The sequence below is a fragment of the Pocillopora damicornis genome, chromosome 3 (assembly GCF_964200805.1).
Source record: "Pocillopora damicornis chromosome 3, jaPocDami1.2, whole genome shotgun sequence".
Taxonomy (NCBI): domain Eukaryota; kingdom Metazoa; phylum Cnidaria; class Anthozoa; order Scleractinia; family Pocilloporidae; genus Pocillopora; species Pocillopora damicornis.
In genome coordinates this window covers 25,242,967-25,253,621 of record NC_142672.1, presented here as the reverse complement: position 1 = coordinate 25,253,621, position 10,655 = coordinate 25,242,967, and the positions used below count along the sequence as shown (strand labels likewise).

Sequence of the window (10,655 nt, the reverse complement as noted above, 5' to 3'; positions counted from 1 at the left end):
ATGTAATGTTACCCTTGACTTTCCCAAAAGTAAAGAACTTTCCTCTCAATGTAACCGTACTTTTCTGACAAAACCGTTTGAATCACATACGAGACACTTAAAAAAGAATCCAACTGATAAATAAGAATAAGGAAACCATTTAAAAGCGAGTAAATTATGGCGCAGTGCCGAGTTTGACCAGTAGCCGCGTGTCACGGGTCGCGCCTATGAAGTTTAAGCTTTTAAAATGATTTCTTTTGATTTTTCGTTTGTTTTCAAGCAGGGCGCTTACGCCTGACGCACAGTAATGCTTCATTCTTCAAGCGCTAATTTCACAGGTTCCATAACATAACGTCTTTCCCAGATCTTTCAGCTGAATGAGATGTTAATGGAAACTTCGCCTCCAAAAGGCTTCTTCTCACGACTAGTGCAAGCGCTTTATTTTGTTTAGGACGTGGTAATATTGGTCTTATTTTGGATAGAGAATGGGAACATCGAGCCGAAGCGCTTTTCAGAGGTGACCCATGTGAAACACTTTCTTGATTTTTTCCTCCTTTCCCCACCCCCCCTCCCCCTCCAAAAAAAAAATATATATATATATATTTATCCATTGAATTTTGTGCCCGCCTGTCTTCTTTTCTTTTCCAATTCCTTCTCGCTATTATCTCTTTTTGCCTTATTACCAACCCCGGAGTACTTTGCTCTTTATTCTAAGTTATATTTTCGTTTAACACACCAAAAAGGTTTTAGAGTGTAACGTTTGAAATAGTCATTTTAACAAATTCGCTATTTACAATGTTTTTCTTTAATTTTTCTTAAAAGAAAAAAAAAATAGGCTTCTATGACAAAGGCGACCGAGGGCCCCTACGAGCATCTGACAGAGTTACTCAACATGAGCAGTGCAGCTAAAGACAAAAAGAATCCAACTGATAAAGAAGAATAATGAAACCATTTAAGTGCAAGTAAATTATAGCACCGTGTCAGTTTCTTTTTGGATGTTAATATTTTAACCTACAACTTTTGGTGAATTATTTCCTATCATCAGTAAAAACCTTTAAAACGTAAATTTATGACAATAGAATCAACATGATTTTCGCTTTTCAAAACACGCATTTGGATTTAAACAAGAAAAAACCTTTTTTGTTTGGTTCTTTCTATTTTGTTGGGTTAACGCTTCCTGTTAATAAAAGCGAGTAGATGCTGGTACAGATTGTAGTGAACAACGTCATCAAATCCAAAGCATGTATGGGTTCACAGTAATTTCAGGGCACATAATCAAACCCAAATAAAAGCATCCCATAATAACAACACAAGCCTAAAAAATTCAAAAATTACCATTGCGCAAAGAAGTTTGGTCCGAGAAAAATTCTCACAATTCATCTTTTTTCTCTCTCTTATGTAAGGAATAGCTACAGAAGATTTCTCTAACAAGATTTCGCTAAAACTCAAAGGCCAATCGAATGAACTCGAATGAATCAAACTCCCAAAGTTTTCAATTAGCTTTCAGTAATCAAGCATCCACTACACTGGAAACTACTGTCTGTAAATAATATCAAAGTTTTGAAAGCTAAATTTGTTTATGTCTTAATTTAATCTTAGACAAATTTTTCTGGAAACCATAGTCAAAGAAGCATTACATGAACCATTAAAGTACTTAACATGGGCTGTTTACGGTCTCCGCCATCCCCAACAATTGCTCCTGATGTCACAAAATAGAAATAGAAAATTTCGAAAACAGTGACTGTTCCTGATGTCGACATTGTTTCCCATGCAGACTACTCTGATAAATTTTATCAAAAGCAACTTGCTGGAAACAATATCTAGTGCTATTCTGAGGAAAGTTTAACTAAAGATTAGATACAACTGAGTGAAACAACAAAAAGACTCTTACATGGTAATCAGTGTACAAAGTGATGCCTCTCCCTTTTACTGCTGTACACAACTCTTCAGTCTCTGTCTTTGTCATCTGAACAATAAACAGACACAGGCGCTTCAGCTTAGGAACACTGCTGAGATGCTGGACCAGGTCCCTGACTCCTCTGCCAAGTGGATTCCACACTAGAGTAAGATCGCGTAGCTCTGGTACATCCTTTAGTGCACGAGCCAGTGCTGATGCTTCATCTTTACCCATATTTGTATCCGTCAGGTCCAGCTTAGTCAGATTGGGTATACTGTTCAGGTTCTTGGCCAGTTCAATGATCCCGTGACCCAGTGCATTCCTTGCCATATGCAGTTTTTCTAACTTGTTTAAGTACTGTAATGAGGCAACCAGTGCAGCACATTCCTTTTCTCCCATTTGTACATGATTTAACTCTAACTTAGTCAACTGTGGCACGTGATGAAGATTCTCAGCCAAATGACTCACACCGCTGTGTAAGGGGTTCCGTGACAAGCAGAGCTCATGCAAGTTTGGAGAGTGGTGCAGTGACTCAGCAATAAAAGCAGCACACTTTTCTGTTAGATTGATACCACAAAGTTGCAAACTGTGGAGATTGTCAGTAAAATTAATTCTGTGAATCGCGTTCTCAAACGAATTACCTTCCAAGGCATCTGTCACGCTCCCCCTTATATCAATATCTCGAAGAGCTGTTAATAAAGGCAACAAGTTCTTCAACAGAACAAAATCCTCAACTGTTTTCACATGTAAATGAACCTCTCTCACCAGTGACAAACAATGTTGTTGTGCCTGGTCAGATCTGTTCTCAGTCAGAGACAGTGCAACGTTGTTGTCCTCATTCTCTCCCAGATTATCTACAGGTGGCTGAGAAGAACAAACCGGCGCTGATATCAGTTCAGGAAGAAGTTTAGAGCAAAAAACAGCATCTGTTATGCGACGTAGATAGATAAGGTTTTTTTTTTCGCTTTTTTTGAGGAAAAGGTTCGCATGGAGTAAATCGGCGTATTTTTTAAAATCTTTAACTTCTCCAGAGCACGTTAAAACGACCGCGTTCAAGTCAGACAATATGGATAGAATACTCTCACGATCATTATATTTAGTTATATATTTAAAAAATAAATAGTTTGGAAAACTGGCGGTGCCTTTGAAGAAGTTTTTCTCAGCAGCAGTAGACACGTGTTCGTCATGAAGCATTACGACATGGTTAACACATGAGAGAAATGTGGAATACACAGTTAGTCTGTCCGAGGCTGGACAACAAAACAAACAATCGACACAGAGTTCAATAAAGTGGCATTGTTCATCAGACAAATCATTGACAGAAGGCGTCCTAGTGAAATTGTAAATTGTGAGACCTTCTTTCTCTCCCACATAACGTAGATGATCAAAAACAAAGCTGGCAGCATCTGATGACAACTCACAAACGAATTTTAGAACTTCATCCATCTTCTTTGATTTTTCAAACGTATCCATTCCTGACAGGCAGGTGACAGTTTCATTCTTCTTAACCTTCACTTCTTGAACGATGAACCAGGCGGCGAGAAACTCCTGAACGGACTTGTGAAGAAAATACACGATCTTCTCACGGTTCAAAGCGGAAAGTTTGGAAACTTGAAAAAAACCGACATGAATAAGCTTCTCGAACAGATCACCTTTAGGAAATTTACTGAAGTTAAAATGAAGGCGGTCCTCCAAAAGAGCATCAAAAGCAAGTTTTCCTATTTTGGAAAGTTCCTCTTGATATTCATCTATGCTTTTATCTGTTGCGACGTTGTCTGAGTCTTTAATAGCCATATGATCCAAGAGAGTCTGAATAAATTCTACGTAAATTTCCGCACGAGATGTTGGTAATTGATGCTTTTTCTTCTTCCACTGAAGACACAACATCAACAATAATAGCGGAATCTCTGCCATCTTCACGAGGTCATGCTTTCTCAGGTACCTAAGTAGCCCTTTAACGTCCTCCTCATCAGGAAGAATCTTACTTGCAAACTGTTTCTTCTGTTCCCAGTTATCGAACCCGTTAAGTTCAAACTGAGCGTGACTTGGCACTCTAAGCTCATCCTCTTTCACTGGCCGCGTTGTGATCATTACACAACAGTCTCTCAGTTGACTGCCTCTCCAAATCTGGTGAATTATGGATGATTTTCCACCGCTGTACTCATCATATCCATCCAAAATGAGCAGCACTTTCTCTTGGTTCTGACGGACATATTCACACAAGTTATTGACTGCCATCGGGTCATCAGCAGACAACAGTTCCGCTGTTTTTAACATGGTACAGAGGTCCGAAATACCACAAACGTCTCGTAACCTGATTAACAGTAAAAGATTGAACTTTTCGAGGATCTTCTTTCTGCCATTTGCCCAATCCACAGCTACTTTTTGAGTGCAAGTAGACTTTCCTATTCCAGGTCTTCCATACACCAGAATTCGTCTACGGATGGGATGATCTTCGTCACCTTCAAACACTTCACTGCTGTCTCCCAGCTTTTTTTTCGTTGTCCCGTCAGGTTTCCTGTGGTCTTGTAAAAACGTTACTTGTATGTAAATGTCATTAATGTGTACCGTGTTGTCTGGGTCCCATGGTGTTATTTTCACTTGACACATGGTGTTGTAAAACGCCCTCAACTGATTCCGGCACCATTCCCAAAATTCTGTTACAGACGAGTCTGTAGACAAAAAATAAGTAGCTTGGTAAAAATTCTCTTTCTCCCACATAGAAAAGAAAATTACTCGAGAAGGGTTTTAGAACAATAAGGAGAATACTTCTTTTATATGTAATTTGTAACTTTGACGACGTCACTCTATAATTCCGAAGGTAAATATTCACATTTTCACTATCTGATCACTACGGTGGTGGGGGTAGGGGAAGTTGGGGTGTTCGATTTGCCCCTAATTCTCCAGTACAGTCTCCGATCCTCCCGTGAAGAAGGGAAGCGGGGGCTCATTTCACGAACAGCGGCTGGTAATCGAGGTTACTGTTTGTTCCGCTACACGAAAATCTTAAAAAATATATTGATTTCTTCTGTGACAAGTGAAATTATTATTAAGACAAACATTAGGGAAAATCTCAAATATTGTAGTAACTATGTGTTTCTAAAGCTGAAACTTCGAACATTAGCCCCTCGCTGGACCGATTGGGTTATTTGTGGTTTATAAAACGGGGGTTTGGCTAAAAGGAGGGAAGGGGTAAAGCGGGAGATTCTAGATGTCTTATGAGTATGTTGCAGCCGAGCCTTCCCTCTCTTGCTAATGTAATAACCTTTTGAAGATTTTTCCAGACAATTCTCTATTTTCATTGTCAAACGCCGTTAATCTTGCTGCCACAATTTCGAGGTAACGCCCGACTGTCTTCCATTTTTCGAATTTCTGCGAAAGCCTCTCTAAATCTTCGTCACTAAGAACTCCTTGCTTGACAACAAACATAAAGTCATCACAGCAAAGCATCAAGATGAGAGGATAGCGAGTAGTACGTATTACATCTATTCATGTCATTTTGCTGGATCTACACATATTTATTTTACAAAGGCAGGGGAAAGGAAGATTGGTTTGGGGGGTGGGGGTCACCGGGCACGCCCATATATATGTCCTCATTTTACCTGAAAAACGATTTTTTCCTTCCTTTGGAGTTAGAGCGTCCTTCGGAGACGACTCTTCCTCACGGCGTTTCACCTCTGGCCGAGGCAAATGTTTATTAGAATCCCCTGCGTGATAACAGATGTACAAATAAAAAAAATTGGACCAGATTTTTCGAGCCAACAGATTCATAGTAGCAATGGAGCTATTTCCTTTTCTCATGAACGTCTCCTGAGGAATTTGGTTACGAGGCAACTTCGTGCCATTGCATTATGCATCCTACTGTGCATCATTTTACACGAAATATGCACGCCCATATACGCGAACGGAAGATTTCTTGCTCTTTTCTTCTTTACCAGGAACACAAATTGTCATCGCCACGTAGACCGATTTGGTGACGTACCATTTATATCTCTTGTTTGCAATCGACCGAGAAGCTTGAAAAAAATATTTTCCTTACAATAAACAACTTGGGGAAAAAAGAGAGACATTCACTAACACGAAAACTTGCAAGGGCACTTGTGGCAAATGCACACTTGTATCGCATTCTTCACAAATATTTTTAAAAAAACTAATTGGGACAGATTTTTTCGGTCAAATGATAAGCTTTACACAGCCTTGGCGATTTTCCTTTTCCGCTTAAAAGTTTTAAGGTTTTTCCCTCGTTTAAGGCCACTTCCTGCGATTACATTACGCATCCTTACATGTTATACATATCGTTTTACACGTGATAGGGAGGCCCACATACACAAACTGAATTTTTCTTTTCTTTAGTCTGGTTACCTATCATTTACTTGTCTTTTTAAAATTAGAGCAAAATACTTGGAAAAAAATTATCCTTTCTGTAAATTAAACAGCCAGTGAGAAAGACAGCGTCGTTAAAAAAGGAAGTTTTTTTTTCTTGTATCTTTGTATTCTAGTAGGTGGGCAAGTTGCTTTCTAGCAAACTGATATTGACTTATCTATTCATCGATCATTGGAGACCAAAGCCTAAAAAGCAGGAGGAAATACTGGCAACCTTACGCTTTCAGTTGGCAGTCAAGTAGTGAGTGAGGCAGGAGTTTTTAGGTGTATTATTGGGGGGTTGGTGGTCTTCTTCTCAGAGGGAAAATGCTATCAAAAGCTTAAAAGAATCCCAAACATTAGCAGAGTCGGTGAAATTGCTGACAAACATGTAACATTTCTGATCCAAGAGCTGTTCTGATTTGTCAGTGCATGATCATAGGTAATTAATCATGTTTTTAATTTAGTTTTGGTAGTTCGGTTCCAGCACATTTATAAAACACAAAACTAAACAGCATACAAGACTAGCTAGTGACTGCGAGCAAATATAGTGCAGGCCTAAAAAAGATAAAAGTTGATCTGTTTACCTTTGTAATGTAGCCAATCTTCAAAAATACTGCACTGGTTTAGAATGTTGGCAACAAGAGAAGCTGCTGTTACACTTGCAAATGTTTGCCAGTTTTCTCTCTCTTCAGTTCCATCTGCATATCCTGAAATACCCTTGACGACGACCCACTCCATTTTCAGTTCATGTGCTGCACTGAAAACTCCTGAGACATACAATAACAAGCTATTATGAATAAAACAACAAATTTGCTCCAAAATCTATTGATTTTAACCTCTTCCATTGTTACCAACTTGTTATCAAATATTTGTAAGGAACTAGACATATGTTTTGGAAAGTCACCTTACATTATACTAGGTGCAAAGCTAGTCCATGTAGCCTGAGCTTCTCCCAGGTCCCATACCATTCAGCCACTAAGACTGTACTCTTACTCCCTCCACATGTATATGAAAAACTGGTAAGTTCATCAGTAGCCATCTATACTCCTGGGTATAGAGACACACTCTGAGGGTAAAGCCAAGACTACAACACAATCACTTTAGCCCAGGGCTTGAACCCAGAACTCTTGATCTGAAGTTCAGTATGTTCACACAGTCAAGCCAGTGCATCTCTTGACACTGGTAGGAAAACTTACCAACCACAACTGATATCATATAAGTATCAATTTTCTCTCCCAGGATACAAATAATTTATATCCAAATATCTCTTTAAGTAGATTTTACAGTAACAGTTACTTCAAAGGAAAAAGAGATCTTACCCTCTCCTTCTGTCTCAATTGCAATTGCTCCAGGAAATGACTTCACTAGTTCATCTCGTCGCCACTCAGCTTGTACGAGCTCACAACCACTCAAAACCTCACCACAATGGACTTCAACTTTCCTTTCTTTAGGATTTTCTAGGGGTGGATTCCAACCATAAGCTGCATATTGAATGAGAGCAGCAATGTCCCTGCTTACAGGAGTTGTTAACCCACAAAATTTCTTTCCATCCTTTGTAATTTTCTGATAGGAATAGGTTGTGAGCTTTCCTGAAACAACCACATCCCCCAGCTTTGTTGATTCCTGATTCATACCACTACAGTGGCCCACAGTAAAGACAGCTTTTGGCCTCAGCTGAGTGACAGCATTCTTTACAACAGTCAAAGCACCACCAGGAATTTTAGAGCCCTCTGAGCATTTCATCAAAGCAACATTCAGTTTAACATCTTGATCTTCACCAATGCTTCCAAAGTATACAGGACCAAGCCCTTTAAAATAGCTTCTAAATGGATCATTAATGTAATAGTAGCAACTTAAGAACTCACAGTCCTTCACTGTTAACAACAGAATGTCAATTGGGAGTTGAACATCCTTCCAATGTTTAGAATTCTGGGTTAGTTCACTTATCTCTGGAAGACTAATATGGATCTTTGGTGGGTCACCATAAATGTTCTTTGAACTGTTCTGGTCAGTTCTCACAGTTACTGACATTGCCAATCACCTTCTGAAAATAAAAGCAATACAGAAACATATAAAATTAATTTGATTGAATTCACCATATTTAAGCTTGGACACAATAACTAGCCTCAAGTCCTGCCCATTTAATCAATGTTTAATTGATGCAACTGTAGAAGTTAAGGTTAATTTATTTCACAACAGAATTTTATTAAGGACAATCTGCTTCACTGCAGAAATCTACAAAGACAATCATTTTAAAATCATCAGTCATAATAACTGAAAAATACAAAATCAATCACAATGGGTGTCAAAGCCAATATAGATTTGTGTATTTATATGACCTTGTACCATATAAACGTAAAATCCCTGGAAGATATGAATAATCACATATCTGGTGGCAAACATCAAAGAAAACTGGACATATCTCCAGTTTGTACAACTAAGCTTATACTGTACTCAGATCAAAATATATGATAAAGAATATCAACCTAAGGTCTTGTCTCAAGCCTGATGCTCAGAGGTTGCATAAAATTTATTTTTAAGTTTAAGATCCTTTTCTTAAAGGCAGCCAGTTATATGTTTCACACTTTTTGAAACAATATATTCTTATCAAAGCACTAAGTGATAATTTAAAATTTTTTTTAATGTGTTTGGATGGTGGCACTGATTTATTTACCATAAGCAACAATTAGGAAACAGAATAGCGTGTAGCACAATTCCAGCTTGAGTGTTGAACACTGTGATGGTCCTTAACCATCATTAACTGATGGTTAAGTAGCTGATTCATTTTTGATAAGTGACAAAGGAGAGGGCAGTGTGTGTAGCTTTAACCATTTCTGCCACCCAAGCATATGATGGTCTTTAATTAGCCACTGATACTAATTTATTTTTGATCAATGAAAAGTAAACAGTATAGTGTGTGTAGAATTATTCCCACAGCCTATGCATATGACAGTCTTTAATCAGCAAGTCATTACACCTGTTCAAATCAGTCTGAAAGGCAATCAGGTGGAGGATTGGACCTTTTTGAAAGAGAGAACTTGAAAAAAAGTTTAACAAATAATTCTCAGAAAAGTGCTGTGAGAAAGGAAACCTACCAAAAAGCTAAAAATTTACTAGTTGGTGATCATATAGAACCCAACAGTTTCCATTGTTGAGCACTGCTTATTTCGCAGTGTCAACCATGAAGATGGGAAAATTGACACCAAAAACAGGCAACAAAAACTGGCATCTGGTTGCTTAATGTGTATTAAACGATGAACTGATCTTCTGCATATTGGTAACAGGAATAAAGAGCTGTGAAGTCAGGAAGTGAATCAAAGCATTAACACTTGATGAGGCAACTGATAGAACCAGAGCTGGAAAAATATACACCATTGAGCTGAAGGACAAAGGGAACTGTAGAAACACCTTAAGAGCAGTCCAGAATGGAAAAAAGAAATCTGACATTATGCAAAAGGTACCAATGCTGAGACTGTGGAAATCCCATGAAACAATGCACATTAATTTCCTGCCTATGGAAAAAATGTAGCAAGTGTCGCAAAAAGAATTATTTGTTACAATATGCACATCCCTTCTCAGTAATGGAGGAGATAAGATCACAAGGGAAATTTTTAACAAGGAACTGTGTCAAAGAAATCTGCCAGAACTTTCAAAAAAGTTGACGACTCCAAATCAGATGATGAGCTATATATATATCCCATATACTCAGGAGCAGACAGTGATCATACCTAACACCTGGTGGACCCTCAGCTAAGGGAAGGTGAGAGCTGTGAGTGGCCAGCAAAACTATGCAGATTGTAGCTCAGAGGCCAACTGACTAATTATGGAAGATTATAAAAAGCATTAAAAACAGATCAAGCCTGGAGAACATCCGAGCTATCTTAAAACCCACCAGTAAACTTTGCTCCATGCATGTATGTTTAAGTTTTAGTCTGAAATTGACATCACTTAATGGGTTCAAAATTGTGAAAAATCAGCCATAAATTGCTCTGAAATAAAAGAATGAAGTTCTATTTACCAGTAGTAAGGCTACTTCTGGCTTTTTTTAATGGCTTGGTAATACAAAAGAGTGCTACAAAAACAGCTACATGAATCAAGTCAGCAGGAGATTGAAATGGTTTACTTGAGCATAATATTATCGATCATGATATATTAAAGTTAATAAAACACCTACATTGCTTATTTGTTGTGATTGTTGAGAATGATTAGCATTGAAAATCAGTTTAAATCTGAACCATTTCATCATCAACAATGAGTAGGTATAAATTTTGACCTAGGGATTAATCCTCATGTTCCTCATCACTTATTTCTTCTTTGCCCTGTGGCAATTCCAGAAATCTTTGTGCGAACACAACTATCTGATTGCTGGCAACTCTTTCGTTGGCCACCTCAAAATAAGTGGAACAAAATCCAA

The 10,655-nt window shown here is 38.2% G+C and overlaps 1 protein-coding gene across 1 annotated transcript; it reads right to left on the bottom strand.

Annotated features, from left to right (window-relative positions):
* Nucleotides 1–705: 705 nt before the first annotated feature.
* LOC149049025 (NLR family CARD domain-containing protein 4-like) lies at nucleotides 706–8,285 on the bottom strand. Its single transcript, XM_089201424.1, has 4 exons — nucleotides 7,561–8,285; nucleotides 6,826–7,008; nucleotides 5,479–5,583; nucleotides 706–4,548 (listed from the first exon to the last, which is right to left on the bottom strand). Exons 1-4 carry the CDS (start codon nucleotides 8,270–8,272, stop codon nucleotides 1,826–1,828), a joined length of 3,723 nt encoding a protein of 1,240 aa, XP_089057550.1. The 5' UTR covers nucleotides 8,273–8,285; the 3' UTR covers nucleotides 706–1,825.
* Nucleotides 8,286–10,655: the final 2,370 nt, after the last annotated feature.

What these genes read in the sequence shown, in the direction of transcription:
- LOC149049025 (XM_089201424.1), bottom strand. Translation starts at nt 8,272, where the DNA reads ATGTCAGTAACTGTGAGAACTGACCAGAACAGTTCAAAGAACATTTAT. An exon ending in AGATTGGCTACATTACAAAG is followed by an intron (nt 5,584 to 6,825) that starts GTAAACAGATCA and finishes GTTATCACGCAG; the next exon opens with GGGATTCTAATAAACATTTG. An exon ending in AGGAAAAAATCGTTTTTCAG is followed by an intron (nt 4,549 to 5,478) that starts GTAAAATGAGGA and finishes TTTTGTCTACAG; the next exon opens with ACTCGTCTGTAACAGAATTT.